The sequence below is a fragment of the Eumetopias jubatus genome, unplaced genomic scaffold (genome assembly GCF_037043125.1).
Source record: "Eumetopias jubatus isolate StellerSeaLion01/CBP00866 unplaced genomic scaffold, mEumJub1_p1.0 scaffold_4, whole genome shotgun sequence".
Lineage (NCBI taxonomy): Eukaryota > Metazoa > Chordata > Mammalia > Carnivora > Otariidae > Eumetopias > Eumetopias jubatus.
In genome coordinates, this window is record NW_028274810.1 from 172,734,578 (window position 1) to 172,754,934 (window position 20,357).

General features: G+C 40.4%; 1 protein-coding gene across 9 annotated transcripts in view; it reads right to left on the reverse strand.

The window, feature by feature from the left end:
- Window positions 1-593: 593 nt before the first annotated feature.
- ADHFE1 (alcohol dehydrogenase iron containing 1) overlaps window positions 594-20,357 on the reverse strand; it is a 34,259-nt gene continuing 14,495 nt past the window's right edge. For 5 of the 9 annotated variants that reach the window (XM_028112294.2, XM_088022818.1, XM_088022814.1 and 2 more), the window contains 6 exons: window positions 18,645-18,797; window positions 16,955-17,053; window positions 13,755-13,833; window positions 13,473-13,569; window positions 10,292-10,449; window positions 3,025-3,594 (listed from right to left, as the gene is read on the reverse strand). In XM_028112294.2, coding sequence (XP_027968095.1) covers window positions 3,511-3,594; window positions 10,292-10,449; window positions 13,473-13,569; window positions 13,755-13,833; window positions 16,955-17,053; window positions 18,645-18,797 — 670 coding nt within the window. In that variant the 3' untranslated portion in view covers window positions 3,025-3,510. Of the gene's footprint in view, window positions 1,223-3,024; window positions 3,595-10,291; window positions 10,450-10,794; window positions 12,846-13,472; window positions 13,570-13,754; window positions 13,834-16,954; window positions 17,054-18,644; window positions 18,798-20,357 lie in introns of those variants that run through there. The other 4 variants (XM_088022813.1, XR_015768101.1, XM_088022816.1 and 1 more) reach the window with 4 other exon arrangements.

A 20,357-nucleotide genomic window follows, 5' to 3' on the forward strand; every position in this document is an offset into this window, starting at 1 on the left:
AAGCAAGTTTTGCTCTCTATTTTGATACTGTACTTGTCTGTATTTTACAAGAGCAGACTTACTTCACTGACCACTGGAAAATACCCCACAGCTGTGTCCACAGCTATGCAAAAATGCCAAGCCCAGCACAGGCCTCCTGGTGCATGGGGAAGGGAGAGGAGTGCAAAACGAATAGGCTGTTTATTGTGGCACTTGACAAAAATCATAAACATGATGTACTTGAAACTAATTAGTATTCTGTATCATAAAACAAGTTAGGGATGCTCATGTATTTTGAATGAAAATTCACCAAATACGATAGTTTTGTGAAAGTGATATTATACAAACTTTTGAATACAATTCTTTTAATTTTTCTTGCCTTAGCAAGTAAATTAATCCATACAAATGGAGCTATAACCCCTGAAAACTTTTTGGTCTTTTAAAGGTAATCAATAAAAAATAGGATTTGACTTAGAAAAATGCACTTGTTGTCTCGGAAATATCGAAGTGTTTGGTTTACAGAAATGGGCTGAATTTCTTATCTCACGTTCTTTTAATAGCTGGTAAGTCAAGAAATACATCTTTTCCATATTCTCAAATTGTAAGGACCAACATGATGGGTATTAAGATAAAAAACATGAAGCCTTCCTAAATCTGTTTCTTCATGCCTGACCTTTAAATCCTTCTCTACAGAGTCATCATCAGTATGAATACCAAACACTCCTCCTGGTGAGTCACATTTAGACATCTGGCTACTGGTAGTAAAGGCATTGAACATTTAAGAGAGATCGAGAATGCATTTTTATGTCTCGGATTATTTTACATTACATTTCCCAAACTCAAAATCACACATTAAGGACTATGGAATACATAAAATCTAGGCATAGCATTTTCAAAGTGGAAGAGGCCTTGGTTGAATACAGTAAAGCCCAAGAAAGACCAAGGGACTGGAGTGGAGCCCGCGGCCCTTGATCCCTAATCTAATGCCGTTCTAATGATGCTACATCACCTTGTAGAATGTCTAGAACTTACCTGGACTTTTTTGGGAGGGTGGGTTGATGGGGAGACACATACATGTTTTTGCTGTGCCAAATGTATTTTGAGACATTAACAACTTTTACTTAAGTTTCCTGAAGGATCTCAGATTGGCAGAGAGTTTAGCTGTACGCTCAATCACACAGCTTCTGCTTTCAAAACCCATGATACTCTTGAAACGCTGGAGGGAATTTTAGCTAGATGTGGCCTGCAAGATACAAATGAGATTCTTTTGGTACTGTCCTAAGCTTGCCTTTTGGGTACTTGGTATAAATGATTTGAATGTTCTGTAGGAATTAAAACTACACCCTAATGATATCATTTCCATGTCAAAAATATATTCATGCATATAATAAAAAACATAAACCACATTTTTAATCGTGGCTATCTTCTGGATGGTGCAATATTTGAAATATATGAAAATATACAAATATTTTCTTTTGTGTTTATCTTTGTATTACCAGTTTTTGGTACTGACCATATTTTATGTTTATAGTTAGAGAAACCTCTATAAACATTATCTCAATGTTATTTAAAAGATCTCAAGGAAATAAAGACCTTGATACAGATAAAGTGGGCCTGGCCAGGTTGAAGGCAAGTAATGCACTTCTCTTCCGTTTTTTAAAATCCTGATGTAATTATATATACATTACTTATTTGATTAAAACTTTAATTCAGTTTAAAACATGAATAAATCCACAAGTACACTGACATCCAGACTGCCAAAGCTGGAGCAGGCAAAAAAACATCAGTGTGGTAACCTTTATGAGGAGAAATGAGCTGTAGTTTTTGCAGGCTGGGGATAACAGAGAGGCAGATGATCATGCTACTTAGATTCTACTTGCAAGGCTGAAGTCTATAAACTACAACACTGCTTGCTTTTGAGTTAATTTATTTTGAGCACTGAACACATCTTTCCAAAGAGGGAATTACCATGTAGGATGTTAGTGTTTTTCTCAAAGGAACTATTTACCTGAGGATCAGTCTCTAGTATTTTACCTCTTTGGGTCTGTTTTAATCTTTAAATATTAGTTATTAGTACTTTCATAAACTAAGATGAATCTGACCTAAAACAATAAAGTGGTATTTTTCTCTGTTCTCTGGCCCCTTTATTTTTTTTTTGGCCCTTTTAAAATCAGAAAATATGTGCCTGTAACAAATCCAAACAATACAGATGTTTATGAAATAAAAATGGGAAGTATAAAATATAGTGAAATACTTTCTCTTAATTCTCTATACCCCAAAGTCCTTTTCTCCAGTGATAACTTTTATTTTTTTCAAATATTTTTTATTAATTTATTTGACACGGAACAAGAGAGAGAGAGACAGAGAGCAAGCACAAGCAGGGGGAACAGCAGGCAGGGGAGAAGCAGGCTCCCTCCTGAGCAGGGAGCCCGATGTGGGGCTCAATCCCAGGACCCTGGGATCACGACCTGAGCCGAAGGCAGACGCTTAACTGACTGAGCCACCCAGGCGCCCCTACAGTGATAACTTTTAATATTTTGATGTGTATCCTTTCTCTCTATAGACATATATTTATATATAATTTAATAAGTAAAAATCAGACCATACAGATATATAATTGTTCTGCCTTTTTCCAATTTAGCAGTATATCATGGGCATATTTCCAATAGATTTATCTCATTCTTATTGATAGCACTATAGCATTCCATTATTTAATATACTATGATTTATTTATCTCTATACTATTAATGAATATTTAGGTTTTTTCAGATTTTTTTATTAGGAAATGTGCTGCCAGAAACATCCTTGCCATATATTTTTTTTTAACTTTGTTAGTCACCATACATTACATCACTAGTTTTGGATGTAGCGTTCCATGATTCATTGTTTGTGCATAACACCCAGTGCTCCATGCAGAATGTGCCTTCTTTAATACCCATCACCAGGCTAGCCCGTCCCCCCACCCCCTCCCCTCTGGAACCCTCAGTTTGTTTCTCAGAGTCCATCATCTCCCATGGTTCTTCCCCCCCTCCGATTCCCCCCCTTCATTCTTCCCTTCCTGCTATCTTCTTTTTTCTTTTTTAACATATAATGTATTATTTGTTTATCCTTGCCATATTTCTTAACACACTTGTGCTAGTATTTCTATGGGATGAATTTCTAGACTGGGGATTACCGGGCGTAGGATATGTGCATTTATGTTTTTGACAGATACTGAGTTTTGCTCATTTTGACAGATACTGAGTTTTGCTCATTTGATAAATAGAGCAGTGGCAATCTATGGGGTTTAGGACAGGAACACGGATCCCTAAAGTCTCGCCCAAGATCCGACATAGTGGGTATTTTTCCACTATTTTATGGAAGTAGCTTGACTTTGAGCATCAGGGAATCTTCTGCAGGATAAATTTCTAACACATTCAGACTGGTAACAGGTATGTTATATGTGGCGATGAAAAGACAAAGTTCTGGCTAGCTTGGCTTCTCTTGTCAGAACTGTGATGGCCAGTGGTAATTCTTTCAGTGAGAATGAAATTAATACAATTTCATTGAAGCTTCAAACAGATCAGACAGATCCTCTTCTGACTGAGGGCGTGGTGCAAGCTTGGTGACCCTTTCCTGAAACAGTAAACGAAAAGATTTACCCAGGGCTTTGAAAAGATAGTTTGCAAAAGCGACTAGGTTATATAAGTTAACTTGGCCGTGAGACTCAATGACTTGTTAATAGTCCTATCTTTAAAAATCCCATTTCTTGTTTGCTTCATACTAGCTGATCCCTCACTCAGAAGTTCATCAAGTGATGCCTCTTTTCCACAAAGCTTTCAAAAGCCATTGCCTTTGCCTTATGTTCTGGCAATAGCTTTCTACCCAAAGTACAGAACCAAACGAACCTTGGGCAAAACCCCTGCGATAATGACCAAACAACATTGGGCAGAGCCTCAGCCAGGTAGGCTCTCTGTGCAGAGAGCACTGTCCCAGGTGCAGCAGGTGCTGCTGAGGAAAACAAAACCAGGTTGTCCTTCACTTCAAAGACTGTATATTTTGCAACTGGACTGAAAGTATATTCAAAAAGACTTCATTAGGACATCAACTTTCACGCTAAGGACAACAATGACTCCTTTTTAATATTAACTAAGGTTTTACTTCTACCTTCCTAAATGAATTCAGTGACTTGCTCAATTTCTCCAGTGTTGTTGGGTGGAGTCAGCAAAGATGGCACACCCTATTGCTATTTATACCCCCATCAGTGTCTCCTTAATCCCAGTGGGACAGGAGATTAAAAGATACTACAATGACGACCCCATGTCCAAATTTCTGGGCCTCAATGAAATTAAGATATATGCCAGAGTTTTGGTTCCATTCTCACGGGTCTCTTGGTTTGTTTTCTTATGGTAAATACTTGTGTGGGAGCGTACCTGGTAGATGAGGCAGGGCTGTGCCCATTCTTCATGCCCAGTGCGCACTAGGGTGCTCGACACACAGTACATAGGTGCTTGACAGTTATTTGTTGAATTAATGAAAATGGCGGGAGGGGGATATTGGCATCTCAAAGTTCACATATTCAAGATAGAACTCTGACTCCACCTGCCTTCCATTTTTCTCATCTCAGCAGTGACCCCCAGTCACTCAGGGAAAAGCCTAGGAGTTCTCTTGATTCCTCTTTCCCTTCTCTGCAAGTTCAGTCCACCAGCAAACTTGGCAGATTTCCCTCCAGAGTAAACCCCCAACCTGACCACTTATCACCTCCTGTTCCACCACAACCCACGTCTAAGTCATCCTGACTCCCCTCTCCTAAAGTCTGTTTCCACTTTTGCTCTACTCCCCCTAGAGGCCATTCTTCACACAGCAGCCAGAGCGATGACTTTTTCCCAGCGTGAAGTTTGTTCATGTCATTACTTGCTTAATGCTCTCTGATGACTTCCCATTGCAATGACAAGACCGTGGCCTCCAATGCCACGCTGTTCCGGCCCTGCTGCTCCCCTCAGCTCTGACTCTTCTCCCATCAGTTCGTCTCACTTAGCCCCATCCCTTCTCAGTCCCACGAAAATGCTCATCTTCACCCTGTCTCAGGGTCTTTCCCCTCTGCCTGCAGTGTTCCCAGATCTCTTCTCCCAGATCTTAATGTGGCTGCCTTCACCTGTAGTCAGAAGCCTCTCTGACCGCCCACCCTCCTGGAGTCCCCCCCCCCCCCCCCCCCCCCCCCCCCCCCGCCACACTGTCCCATGGGAAATCACTATCTCATTACTCAGGTTTCCCTTCATACCACTAATCATTATCTGAAATGATTTCATTTGTATCTTATTTACATATTTGATTAGATGCCTATCATCTGTCTTCTCTCACTAAAATGTAAGCTCCATGAGGGCGTGAAGAGACTTTATTTTCCTCTTCCTTGTGTCCCATTCAAGGCATGGTATGTAGTAGGACCTCAATAAGTATTTGTAAGGTAAAAGGAAGAATGAAAATAGGAAGAATGTATTAAAAAAATTAACTCAAAATAGGTCTAAATGTAAAGACTCAAATCTAAGAGCTAAAACCAAAACTCTTAGAACAGAAGAGAGGAAAATTTCATGATGTTGGATTTGGCAATAATTTCTTGGATATGACACCAAAAGCACAGGCAATACAAAAATTAGGTAAATTGGACTACATCAAAATTTAAAAGTTTTATGCATCAAAGGACACTCTCAAGAGAGTTGAAAAGACAACTCAGATAGAATGAGAAAAGTGCAAATTATAGATCTGATAAGGGGTTAATAACTAGAATATATAAATAATTACTACAACTCAACAGCAGAAAACCCCAAACAAACCATCTCAAAAATAGGCAAAAGACTTGAATAGATATTTCTTGAATGAAGATATATAAATAGCCAGTAAGCACATGAAAAGATGCTCAACATCTTTAGTCATTAGCAAAGTGCTCTTCAAAACCACAGTGATTTCTCACTTCCTATCCACCAGGATAGCTATCCAAAAAATGGAAAATAAGAAATCTTGGTGAAGATGTGGAGAAATTGGAACCTTCATGCATTATTGGTGGGAATGTAAAATGATGCAGCCTCTATGGAAAAGTTTGGCAGTTCCTCAAAAAGTTAAACAGAGAATTACCCTATGATCCTACAGTTTTATTCCTAGGTATATAACCAATTGAACTGAAAGCAGAGACTAAAACATATTTTTGTACACCAATGTTCATAGTCAGAAGGCTATCCATTACAATAGCCAGAAGATGGAAACAACCCAAGTGTCCATCTGCAGATGAATGGATAGGCAACAGGTGGTATATCCATGCACTGGAATATTATTCAGCCATAAAAAGGAATGAAATTCAGACACATTAAAGATTTATGCTAAGTGAAGACATTATGCAGACACAAAAGGAACAAATACTGTATCTCTTATATGAGGTACCTGCAATAGGCAAATTCATAGAGCCAGAAAGTGGAATAGAGGTTCTCAGGGCCTGGAAAAGGGGAGTTACTATTTCACCATTAAGCAATAGAGCAGAGCTTCTATTTGAAATGGTTTAAAAGTTCTGGAAATGGATAGTTGGGATGACTGCTCAATACTAAATGTACTCAATGGCACTGAATTGTACGCTTAAAAAATGGTTAAAATAGTACATTTTATGTTAAGTATATTTTACCATGATTAAAAAAATAATTAGGAAGGATGGATGAACAGATGGGAGGATGGGGGAACATGCTGAAGAGTATGGGTAAAACCAAAAATTTTACACTGCAGATCTTCAGAGACTCTAAAGAATTCTGAAAATCAATAGCAAGGCAGAGACTTACATCTGTGTTGGCGGCAGGGTCAAGAACCAAAGTTCAGCATTTGCTATGGCCGCCAATTCCTGCCACATTGTTCTGTTTATAACAGGAGAGAATCTTCTCTGATGAGCTCAGAGGCCCTTAAAACGATCCTGTTCATCTTTGGTGAAGTAGTTCAGGAGTCTCAGAAGTACTTCAGGCCACGCTGATCTGAGTTTCTCTTCCACATTTCTAATGCCCCAGGATAGGTTAAACGAGGACAGGGACATAAAGTTTGTGATCTATCCCCACTCATATCATCTATGCCATGTAAAAGCTAAACTCTCCGAATTAAGATGTGTTCAGCAATGCGCTATTATTTATAGACGTGTAAGACCGAGGGACAACTGATTAACATGGGCACTGAAATAAATCCTGACTACTACTTTTAGCGCATTCATAAAATAACATTTCGGCTGGCCTGTCTGCCAGGGAGTGGAAGTGCTCATTTTGGTAGACAGCTCTCCTCAGAAATGAAATGTTTTGATTTGAAATGTAAATGTTTTTTTCCAGAGGTTTCAGGAACCCCGCTTGGAAGATTAATTTATTCTTGCCTGCTCGCCTTGCAGCCTGGTGTTGGCGGTTGGAAGCCTCCGCACACAGGGCTGCTGTTGCCACCATCAGTATGGGATGTGGTGTTTGGTCAAGAATACTGGCCCGGTTGTTCCTTCCAGAGAAAACTGATCCCTCTTGCTGAACATAAAAGAAGCTTTATCAAATGTCGACTACATAAATAATCTTTCTGGCAATATTCTTTGCAGCAACCAACCTATCCATCTCACTACCTTAAATCCTGTAGATACTAATAAGTGAAGATTAGCCTGCTGCATGTGTAAAATTCTGAAGTTGCCATAGCATTCCTGTAAAATGTTCACTGCTGCCAAAAAAACCAAACAAAAAACCCATAGTAGTTCTTCATCTGCAAAACAGACAGGCTTATTGCTAAGATTCCTCCCAAAGTCCTGTGAATCTCTCCTGCCTTCTCCATATATAGAACACATTGACTCAATTACATGGACTCCAAAATGGAACTAGTGCTAGTTTATTAAAATTAACTATGCTTCTCCCAATCACAGGCACATGATTAAAAAAGCAGCATTCATGTTGGGGCTGCCTTTTGAATATAGCTTGAGGAGATCCTGGCCTCCTCCTCCACCGAGATGACTTGTATTCAAAAGATCTAATTTACCTTGCATCTTTTGTGAAACTACGAAATTAGTTTTGTCTGTTTAAGGCTTTGCTATCTGTGATTTCCCTGGGATGGTATGTGCACGGAGGCATTTAATATGATACCTGATTAACTTGCCATTTTAGTGGATGGTCTCAAATGTTAGTCTGGATCTGTTGCTATCTGGAACAGTTTCTGAAAGTAAAAGACTGAGCACAGTAGAATTTAAACAGTAAGCACTTCCCAGTGTGTGCTGATGGCTGGAAGATGCGTTGCTACTAGCAATGAAATGGCCAAGAATATCACACAGTTTTATCTGAAAATCATGGATACCATCCCTGCAGGTTGACAAGCACACATTCCTGAGTAAGCAGAACTTTTCAGAACCCCTCCTGCAGAACGGACACTATCACTGGAACCATGCTATAGGAGCCAAAGGCTCTGTCAAAAACCATGGCGACCGTTTGGTCTCTGGTCTCTGAATCCCTGGACAGGCTTTCATGGCTTCTTGTCATTAGGTGAGTCCTATCAAGTGTGAGGAAATTTCTGAAAAAAGTTCCTGCCCTTCAGCCATTACACTCACCTGCACAGACGACTTTTCAAGAGAGAGGGCTGCAGGGCTGCAGGTATGTGTCCGTTTATGTGTCCATTTAACACGTTTACTAGCCTGTGCTCGGTGTAGTCGAGGACGGGTGAGGAAAACATCCCTGTACTCATGGAATTTATAGTCTAGTAGGTTTGGATAAAATAACTGTGTTGGTCATATTTTTTGGCTGTTTAGTCCCTTGGACTTGTTGCTTAGAACTAAGAGTTTGTGAGTTAGCCTAAGAGCTCAGCTACACTTTGAGATGTTTCTTTTTCTCATTCATTTATATTTTTGGATGCAGCTGAGGCTACCGGGTCTGAGTCTAAATCAGGGAATCTGCTGGCCTGTGGGGCATGTTTGGTTTCTACAGTGGGTGATCAGGGAATACAATACAAACATCCAGATTGTTGATTTTTGTTGGAAATTAGAAACTCCAGCAGTGGATTTTTTTTTTTTTTTTGAAATTGGAAGCTCAGCGCTGGGGCCTGAATTTCTGCTGGGGGATAATACATTGTAGCTGAAAAGACACCCAGTGAGATGGATTATAAGCTTTCTAGTTCACCAAAGTCCCCACCACTCCCTGCTGCTTTAAATTACTTTGTTCATTGCTATTACCTACCTACCTCCTGAGGACACGTGAGTCTATTAACCCAATCCATTCAAGTATCATCTTATGTGAGTGGTGAGGTCTTCAACATTCTAAGCAGTTGCCAAGTGGGGAAGCAGCTAGTGTGGGGCCTTTATTTAACCAGAGTGGGGTGAGGGAAAGCACTGCTGCTTAGGGTAAGCAGGAATCTGTGCGGGGTGGATAGAATAGTCATTAACTCTGTTTCAGAGTCAGCGATAGATCCATGCTTGCCTTAACTTTGGGTAGCAGTGCCTTGCGCTCATATTCTTACAGTGTTTAAGTGATCCACATCTTTCCCATTTTAGACAGAAGGACTAGGTGAATACTCTGGGCATGGTGAGCATAGTGTGGTCCAAAACCCAAGACCTCGTGGCTCTGGCGCGATTTTATGGTGAGTTGCAGTGAATGGGGTCGTAGCTTTTTAAGATCTGATGCTACAGCACAAGGGTATCTGATCCAAAAGGTAAGGGAGGTGCAATGGGAGGGTAAATTCTCTTCATGAGAAACTTGGAGGGGAAACTCTACATCTATTATGATTCTACCCAATAAAGTTGGCAGCTCAGTTTAAATTTTTTTAGCGACATTTAAATAAGACCCAAAGTGACACAGATACGTATGTATATGTATATGTACAAAATATACTCTCCCAGATACATTAAAAAGTGATTTTGTAATAGTATTGATTTAAAGGCCATGCCTATTTTCCCACAAAACAGTAGGAATTTATAACGCTTATAATATAAAATAATATTAGTGGTCCTTTTGGAACAGCATCAGGTTGTTTTATAGAGGACTCTTAAAAGAGCAGAAAGGGTAAAAAGGGAAATTTTGCCATACCTCAAGACAATGTGGTTGTTTTTGCCTTGAGTTTTTATAAAAGATCCTTTCAGTTACATCATAAAAGCTCCAAAAAAGCCAGTTTTATGGAAGAATATAAAGGTGAGGGAGCCTGGCCCCTTCCCACAGGGGAAGAGAAGAGCTGCTGTCTGGTGTGGAGGAGAGCTGAAAGCTGGAGGACCCCTGGGTTTTCCTCTCCCCTGAAACATCCCCAGTGGACCACGTTTTCCCAGCAGCTTTGTGCTTCTCAGAAGGGAGTGAAGGCACCCTGCATCTCTTACCTGGGGCAGCGTTCCTTTCACTAATGCAGGGATATCGGCCCTGGAGTAACCAATGGCAGCGAGGCCATCATCAACATCCAGATCGAATAAGAATTTCCGGAGTGTGTCTGCCAAAATAGGCCCAGCATCTGGGATCCTGGCAGTGCGGGTGTCAGCTCCTAGAAGACACAAAGTGCTGACTATAGAGAGAGAGGGTATCATTCAGTCACAAGATAGCTGAATATATAACCTAACTGCTGCCTCCCTACCACCAAGGACAAGGGCACTGCTCTGCCTCCACACGGAGGCCAGCCCAGTGATCAGCCCTGCAGAACATAGATGGGCCAGGCCAGCCTGCAGAGAACCCCGAGATCCTTTGCAGAGAAGTTGGCTGAGGCTAACCTGGCTTTCACATTTCCAATGGGCTGTTCGCCCCTGGTGTGGTGGGAAGAAGAGGAACTGAGCCAGGAAAAGAAGCACAGGGAGGAGACCAAAAAAGAAGGCTGGTGTTTGGATGAGGAGGAAGGAGCATTTGTAGGAGAAAAGCTTATGTAACTTTCAAGGGTTGGAATTTGCTGACATCTAGAGGTATATGTGTTCAATATCTTTTCTCATTGCAACATCTTAGGAAAAGAAGACCAACACTTTGCAAACACCTTGTGTGGCAAGGACGTATAGAGGTACAAAAGTCCAACACTGACTGCCCCAAAGGAGGAAAATGACAAAAATGAATTATGTGTAGCCAGGGAAGGAAATATTTCTTCTCTATAGCTATAAAACTTCTTATTTTGGGCTCCGTTGCCAAAGGGCAGGGCGGGTTCCTCTAAATAAATATTACAGAACCAGTCAGACAGAACCAAGAACATAAAGACTCTCAGGAAACAGTATTTAGGGGTGTCTGGTGGCTCAGTTGTTAAGCTTCTGCCTTCGGCTCAGGTCATGGTCCCAGCTGGGGTCCTGGGATTGAGCCCTGCATCGGGCTCCCTGCTCAGCGGGAAGCCTGCTTCTCCCTCTCCCACTCCCCCTGCTTGTGTTCCCTCTCTCACTGTGTCTCTCTCTGTCAAAAAAATAAAATCTTAAAAAAAAAAAACAAAAAAACAGTATTTACTCTGTAGATAATAGTGATGTTGGTGAAGGGGGAAGAAGGTTGCAAAGGGGTGGAAATTTGGACATGATTAGTAATTAGTACATGAGGGCGCCTGGGTGGCTCAGATGGTTAAGATCCATTGGATCGGGTCAAGATCCCAAGGTCCTGGGATCGAGTCCTGCATCGGGTTCCCTGCTCAGCGGGGAGCCTGCTTCTCCCTCTGCCTCTACCTCTCTCTCTCTCCCTGTCTCTCATGAATAAATAAATAAAATCTTTAAAAAAAAATAATCAGTACATGAAATCGTAGAGACATCAGTGTAGAAGAGCTAGGGGTTCTGCCCTCAGGCAGGGTAGCAGTGAGAGTCCCCAGACTCTTCGCACTCCAGCCCTTCACCTGTTCTAGTTGAACACATTCACTGCCAGGAAGTGAAGCACTCGACAAACAGATGTGGCATAAGTCATTATCCAAAATGCCTCATGTTGAGTCTAAGGCCACTTTCTCTGTATGGTTCAAAAGGAGACTAGAATGTATAGTTTATGTCCCTACTGAAGCACACTATTCAATTAGTTTTAACCCTTTTCTTCTATGACAACAAGAACTGTTTTAGTAATCCAGGAAAAGGTTTAAATAGAACCCGATACGGGGCTAGTTGGGAGAGCGGCTGGAGGGAAGGTAAACCTTGCCTGACAAGACCAGTCTGTATTACACAGTGGCAGCTGAAATATGGATTAGGTGGAAAGGTGACACACGGTATAAAGTTTATGAGGTTTTTATGTTCCTGGGATTGCTGCCATAAAACACACCATCAAAGCCTCTGGGTTTTCCTGTGAAGTGTTTGAGAAAAAAAAGAGAGGGTAGGAAAGAGAATAAATTGGTATAAAGCTAAGAAAATCTAAGATTACATAGGGAATTAAAATATTTAATGGCTAAGTACGGAATCACATTAAACAAAACTTCTTATGCAAGGAGGAAGAATTGGTGGGTTCTACCCTGAGTTTTGTCTACCGGAGGAATTGCTTTCTCAGTAACGTTGTTGGTTGCCTGGAATTTTAGCTTTGAGTTCTCTAAGACTTTCCCATTTACCATACACCTAGCCTACTATTTGGGCTCCTTCCTACTTACACTGCGTATTTACCGGGCATCTATCTGAGTCCCCAGAATGGCTAAAAAAACAGCCCCAACCTCAAAGGGAAAAGGGACACAAGATCCTTGCTAAGGTAGGCACCATATTTCCAGTAGCCCATGCTGGGAAATCAAGTCCCTGCACTGCTTCTCTACCCTGGACTTCTCTCATTAGCATTCCCAGCACAGCCCAGCACCTGGAACTCTACGAAAGCACACACATCAGTGTGAGAGAGATGTGGAGGTGAAGCAGGACACATGGAAGGAGTCTGTGGTCATGCCTACCTTCTCGGAAATAACCTCTCCCAACGGCTGGAGCTAGAAGAGCATAATGACGTTTTCTTTTTAGCTTTTCCCTTCCTACCCTAAACACAAGTAGGGGAATAAAATGTTTGGAAAGTTAATCAAATTCTCAAAGTCTACTTGAAAGAGTTCTCATCTTAGAAAAATACCAAAAATTTTTACTCAACACTAAAGCTAGCCTGAATATAATTTTTTTGCTTGTGAGATTCAAAAAGCACTGTGGGTGTCTTGTTATAGACATTATTTATTCTACAGAGCAGCAAAACAAGTTCTTCTTTTGGGATCCTTTTATAAAGTTTCTAGCTGTTTAGATTTTCTATAATTGGGAAGGTACTGTTACTTCCTGAATTAGATTCATTTTATTACCCACTAAATGTAGCAAAAACCATTCACAACATTAATACTATGTAAAGAGTTTCATGTTCCTTAGGAATGAAAACGAGAAATATCATTACTACAAATTTAACATAAGCAATATTTGGTTCCATTTCATTGTTAATAGATTATTAGAAGCAAAATTACAGAATTTTAGTGCTAGATAGGACTGTAGGCAGGTCACTCACATTTTATTATTAAACTATTCCAAAGCAACTTTATGGGTATTATTATCCTTTATGGTTTATCCCCAGAAGCAACCTACAAAATGCTCCACATATGCGGGTCACAGATTTATGAGTAATGGTTCATACCCAGTATTTCTGCCGTTTCCAGGTGCCGTTCAGGAGACATCTGTGCTGTGAAAGTGAATACCGCTGGGGAGGTGAGTACCACAGAAAGGCCATGAGGCTGCAGAGAAACAAAACGTGGTGACCAATGGGGCAAATTTGGGTCTTTACCCTGCATATTCTAGATATTAAATTACTTTAGCCTGTACTCCAAGCAATCAAGAATTGACAAATACATTTAACAGATACATTTATGGCAACTGCAAAGAACATGAAATTTAATTAAAGAATTTATTATGATTTTACCACCAGTGGGTGATCCACATTATAATCCTTTGCTTTATATGTCTTCACTAAGCCTGAAATCGGGTAAGACATTCCATGGCTAGAAAAGAAAGAAAGTCCTTAGGTTGACATACAGCTATCAGAAATTCAAATTAACAAAACAAACATACTTTTATGGGAGAGCCCTTCACAGTCTCTTGACAATATAGTCATCTCACAAAGTGATACATTCTGTTTTCTTTGATACAACAATATATTACTGCATTGGACATTTTGTGTATTCGTTAACAAAACCTCTGAAATGTTCAAATTCAAATGCTCACAGAATTGTATGTCAAATGCAGAAATTGCTTCCCAAACACGTAGATTAACCTGATGATCTTGAAGAAATCAAGAATTTACTTTGAAGTTTCTTTAATAAGCTTCAGGGCATGCGTTTTGTTTTGCTTGGCACCGCCTTGGCAGCGTGCTCCTGCACAGCTGATGATGTGGGTGGGTGTTTTATGAGCCAAGATGTGCTGCATTAGACATGCAAGCTTGACCCTCCAGTGATCTGTCCCATTGATAATTGATACATCCTTTCAAATGTTACATACTAATAGAGTTGACTCATAAATGATTATTGTAGTTCGAAAGGCTATCAAGAAAAGGTATCATGGTTTTTATTTGTGGGGTTTGATTTGTTAATGAAAAAACACTTTATATACTCTTGAATTTTTGGTGAACAAACAGGACAATATTATAGTTTACTAGATGACTCAGAAGATACATACTGTGAGAAGCTTATATATTTATAATTAATACATTGTAAATGAAATGCTTTACAATAGTAAAATGGTCTGTAAGTCTTTTTATGTGGGTTACTGGATGACTTTGGGCTTACTCAGCAAAAGATTTACAATTCATAAGAAGACAGAGTATTTTGGTGAACCATATGATTACTTATCCAAAAAAGGTATCCCTTGCCTATCACTTTCGTGAGATGGATCAGAAGCTATTGATTCACTGAATTGCTGTTTACTTAGGAATGTGCTTGACCTTTCTTGGGCTTCACAGTATTTGGAAAATTATTGCTTAGTGTGCTTTCATGATGTGAAAGAGTTCATGTAGCTTTCAAAAGTAACTTTCTAACAATACCCAACATCTTAGTTTGATTTAAGAGTTGTGTATGTTTTTCGTAAAAATTAGAATGGTCCATAATCCTTTTTCTTCAAGATAACCATTATAGGATGTTTCTTCTAGTCTTTTTATGCATATCTTTAGTTTATGATCATATGTGCATACAGTTTCAAACATTGCTTTGGTTACTTAATATTTTTTATAAACGTTTTCCCATATCATTTTCTATTCTTCTAAAACATTATTTTTAATAGCCTTATTTTATTTTTTGAGTACTGCATTTCAGTTAACCATTCCTAAACTGTTGGAAATTAGGTTGTTTCCAAAATTTTTGATTATACATACCACTTAGGAAATTCCTTGATCATATGATTTCTTTAGGCTACATTCATAGAACTAAAATTAGTGGGCCCAAGGATATAAACATTTTTCAAGCTCTTGGGAGATTTTGCTCACTTGCTTTTTATTTTATTTTTATTTATTTATTTTTAAAGATTTATTTATTTACTTGAGAGAGAGAGACAGAGAGCCAGAACAAGCAGGAGGGGCAGAGGGAGAGGGGGAGAGAATCCTAAGCAGACTCTGCACTGAGTGTGGAGCCCGACACAGGGCTTGATCCCATGACCCCGAGATCACAACCAGAGCTGAAACCAAGAGTTGGACGCTTAACGGACTGCACCACGCAGGCACCCCACCTGTTTTTTAGAAAGGTGGTATCAATATGTGCTCTCAGCAGCCAAGTTTGGGGGTGAATTCACTGCACCCTCCATAGCAAAGCCCTATTCTTAATTCTCAGTGATCACAGGTATTCAGTATTAAGGCATCATACCAATAAAGTTCTGATCAAACAAATAAATTCTGGGCTACTGACAAGGATTCTGATCCCTTTCTTTTTGTGAGAGATTAAGAGAAAAAAATTCTTGCATTTGAGGTTTTAAAAATCCACAACACATGGTGAGGATGTGGAGAAATCAGAACCCTTATCCACTGCTTATGGAAGTGTAAAATGGTGTAGCTGCTATGGATAACGATATTAGTTCCTCAGAACTTAAACAGAGAGCTACCATATGACCTAACAACTCCACTCCTAGGTATATACTCAGTAGAAATGAAAACATATATCCACACAAAAAACTTATACACAAATGTTCATAGCAGCATTATTCATAATAGCCAAAAAGTGGAAACAGTCCAATGTCCATCTTCTGATGAATGGAGAAATAAAATGTGGCATATCCATACAGTGGAATATTACTAGGCAATAAAAAGGAATGACATACTGATGCATGTATGGATGAACCATGAAAACATGCTAAGCTAAAGGCACAAATGACCACATATTATATAATTCCATTTATATAAAATATCCAGAGTAGGCAAATCTATAAAGACAAAGTAGATTAGTGGTTGCTTACGACTGAGGGGTGTAGGAGGATTGATGGGTGACAGCCAAGGGGAACGGAATTTCTTCTCGGCAATAAAATGTTGTAAAATCGATTGTGGTAATGGCTGTACAACTCTATGAATATGCTAAAGCCCACTGAATTATACATTTTGAATGGGTAAATTTTATAGTGTGTGAATTGTATCTCATAAGGCTGTTATAAAAGAAAAATCTATGGGCGCCTGGGTGGCTCAGATGGTTAAGTGTCTGCCTTCGGCTCAGGTCATGATCCCAGGGTCCTGGGATCGAGTCCCACATTGGGCTCCCTGCTCCTTGGGAGCCTGCTTCTCCCTCTGCTTCTCTCTCTCTCTCTCTCTCCCTCTGTCTGTCATGAATAAATAAATGAAATCTAAAAAAAAAAAAAAAAATCTATGAGGGCACCGGGCTGGCTCAGTCGATGGAGCATGTGATTCTTGATCTCAGGGTCATGAATTTGAGCCCCACATTAGGGGTAGAATATATTTTAAAAAAATAATAAAACTTAAAAAACTATGACCCAACAAATTACATTTGAATTAAGAAAACATTCCAGGACCCTAAGTTAAATTTCTTCTCTCTATAGCATATTTAGATCTTACCACTTGTCCTAAGTTATAAACATTTTTTAAAAATAAAAGCAATAGCTTAGGTGAAGAAATAAAATCTCAAGTTCGCTCACCACAGATGAACACCAGCATTTCCAAAGCCAATGCCAGCAAAAGCACTTGCCAAGTGCATATTAGACCTCGCTTCAAGATCATCAGGATTTCTGACAGCCCTGTGGATGATATAAATACCTACATCAACACTGGCATTTCCTACTGAATAAAAAGCTGCCTTAGGGAAAGATCTGTGAAAAAAGAAATTCTGCTTGGTAGGAAGAAAAATTAGGCAACTTATTCAAACGACATCTTGTTTTCTCAACGAAAACCGAAGGGAAACATATTTTCTCATCAATGGTTTTGGGCAAAGGCATAATAAATATGCTGTCAGGCTGCTCATGTGATAAAAGTGCCAGGGGAAGCAAAGCACTGACCCTTGGACTGCGAGCTGCTCTAGAAAAGTGCCCTGAGACTCATTCTTCTTCTTCATTTGTCAGTGATCTTGACTATGGCCAAGTAAACATACAATCAGAATGCACAGGGCCCAGACTACTTCTCTGAAATGAGTCCCTGTTGCCCGGGGCTACCTGCAGGCTAAACACAGCCTGCCCAGCCATCTTTCTTTCTGTGACACTGCCCCAAATAGAACCCTCTGGAGGCCTCTTTTAGTATCTGTGGAAACTACATGTTATTTTAATATTTATCCTCATGGAAGTGGGATGTTATTGTAGGATGAGCCTTTGCTCGCTCTAGATGTCCCGACGCCACTTTGTAAAAGCAAATTCTCAAAGGCCCCTTGCAGATGCAGCTCAACCATCCTGCACACACTTGCTTAGAAACCCTGCCCCAGGGAAGAAGCCTAAGACTGCCAAGAATGACAAACCACCCCTTGCTTGCTTTTCACGATTTTGCCTGGAGTAAGGGTTCCTGTTATGCAGTAAGAGTGCTACAGCCTTTTATCTCCTTTTATTTGGAATGGTTAGGCATCTGTGGCTCCTTTCCAAACCCAGTGTTAGTTTCTTATTCCCTGAACACTAAGATGAAAGAGCAGATGATGGGGCTTTAGCTTTTCCTCTGTCCTTTACATGCCCTCACCTTCCACTGTGCTCTGCCAAGTCTTCTGCCTGTCTCTCACACACTGGCTGACCATTATCTGTATCTGCGTCTACCCAGCCAAATGCTACCATGCTCCCTGATGGTCTCCTGAAATAGTTCTGTGTCCCTTCCCTTTGCTTTACTACAAAATGTAGTCTGAGCTCCCTCTCTAGTGTAGCTTCCAGCTCGGGGCCAGCGGAAGCACCATGTTCACATCTAGGTCCAACCTGCTGTGCTCTTTCCCTCTGTTATGTGTACAAATGAGTCTGGCTTTGCATAGGTCTTAATGTCTCAGGGATCAGCTTTCATCTCTAAGTATATCTTTGCTCTCTTGGGAGCCAATCATAGCTACATCATTCATAAATCCTTTGAAATCTTTTAGAAAGCTTTTTATATCTCCTGGGACAGACAACTCTACACATCCATTTCTTAAATTCAGTCATGTTAGTTTGCTTACTGGGTTGACTGTGTGTGCCTTTGGACAGGGCCTGCATGGGCACAGCCAACATCTGCCTCTCTGGGTCTCACTTCAGCTCAGTTCAGTGAAAAGTAATTTCAACATCCAATGTGGGGCTCGAACTTACAACCCCAAGATCAAGATTTGCATGCTTTATTGACTGAGCCAGCCAGGCGCCCCTTCCATTCCATTTCTATCTCCCTTGGGCCACATACCTCTTCAGATACTTAGCGACGATCCTAAGTGCATGGACTGCCCAAATGTCGCTGATTGGGTTGCTGCCCTGGTATGCTGGCCGGGTGATAGGATTTGAAGGGCAGGGGCTCCGCATGTGGTAGGGTAGGGCAGTGTAGGACTCCAGGGCATGGCTAATGAGAAATATTTAAAACACACAGATTGAAAGCACCTTCTTCTTTTTTCCCTCCATTCAAATTACAGACTCTCTTGGACATGTTCAGTATTCACTCCACGGCAGATAAACTCTGTAGCAGTGATAATGACAGCGCATCATCCCAGCAGGTCAGACTCTTGCCCACAATAGTCATTGCTTATTATAGAAATTAACAGTGACGTTTATATTAACAGCATTACAGTGTTTTTTGACCAGTATGTATTACTGGATTACATGTGGTCCCTTTCTAGTGCAAATAAATCTTTATGATGTTGAATTTTTACATATTTGGGTCATGAAGAAAAGCACTGAATCTAAAAAATGATTTCCTTGTAAAATATATTTACCATTTTATACCTTGCACTGATCAAATACCGTATCACCTAAGGAGGATCATAGTTACATGAACTGTCTATTAAGAGTACCGTGCAGCGGGTGAGAACACAGACGCCAGGGTCAGCTGTAAATCCTGGCACCAGACCTTCCTGTTGCAGGCCTGGGTAAGTCACTAGCTAACCTGTGACTCTAAGACAAGGACAAATAATACTATGCCTTCCTGGTGCTGCTGTGAAAATTAAATGAGGTGGTACATGTAAAGTACTTAGAATAATGAGCAGCACATTGTAAAACTTACCATTCACTGTTATTATTAAATTTTGGCCTGAAAAAAAATTCAATTCTTTTTTCTGACATGCCTTAAACTAAAGGTTGGCTATTTCAAGAACCAAGCTTCAGAATTTCCTCTACCTGCTGGGGTGCCATCAATTCTAATGAATCAATTGCAGAAGAGGAAAAAAAAAAGCATAGCCATCTAGATCAATGATGCACTGGGAACACAATATAACATGAACGGTTTCAGGCATGAATTATGGTTTTTGGTCTTAGAATGGAGAATTTCTTCTATATCTGAGAAGCAGATAAAATCTTTTGAACAAACCATTGGAATTTTTTTTTTAAATAGTTGGTAGATGGTTTTATGGCTTTATGGTTCTTAATCTGTTCAAACTGTGGGCAATGCAAGAATGAGGTGTCCATGTCGGGAGATATTAACCAAATACCTATGATGTGACATTCACTGTGCCAAGGGACAGAGATGGAGAAGTGAGTAAGATGGTCCTGTCCTCATCAAGCTCACAGTGCAATGAAGGAGATGGGCATGTGAAATGGAAGAGTCTTAGAATGTATACGCCACCCAATGGGGAAGAGCAAAGAACAGAGTGGTCAGTTGTACCTGAGGAGAGGAAAGGGGGTGGGGGTCAGCAAAGGCTCCATCAAGGGGAGAATGCACCAGTGGAATTGGAAGATGAATGTTCCAAACAGATAAAGAGCTGAGCATTGGGGACATTCCAGGGCCAAAGAAATTTGGCCTTCTGGCAGTAGGCGTGGAAAGCCACTAACAGACTTGTCAGGCAGAGGTATGTGTGTGTGCATGCATGTATATGTGTGATGAATCTTGCTGAGGCTGTTATGGAGGACAGACGGACTATGGGATGGAAGCAGGGAGTCTGACAAGGATACTGCAACTGTCTAAGCAAGA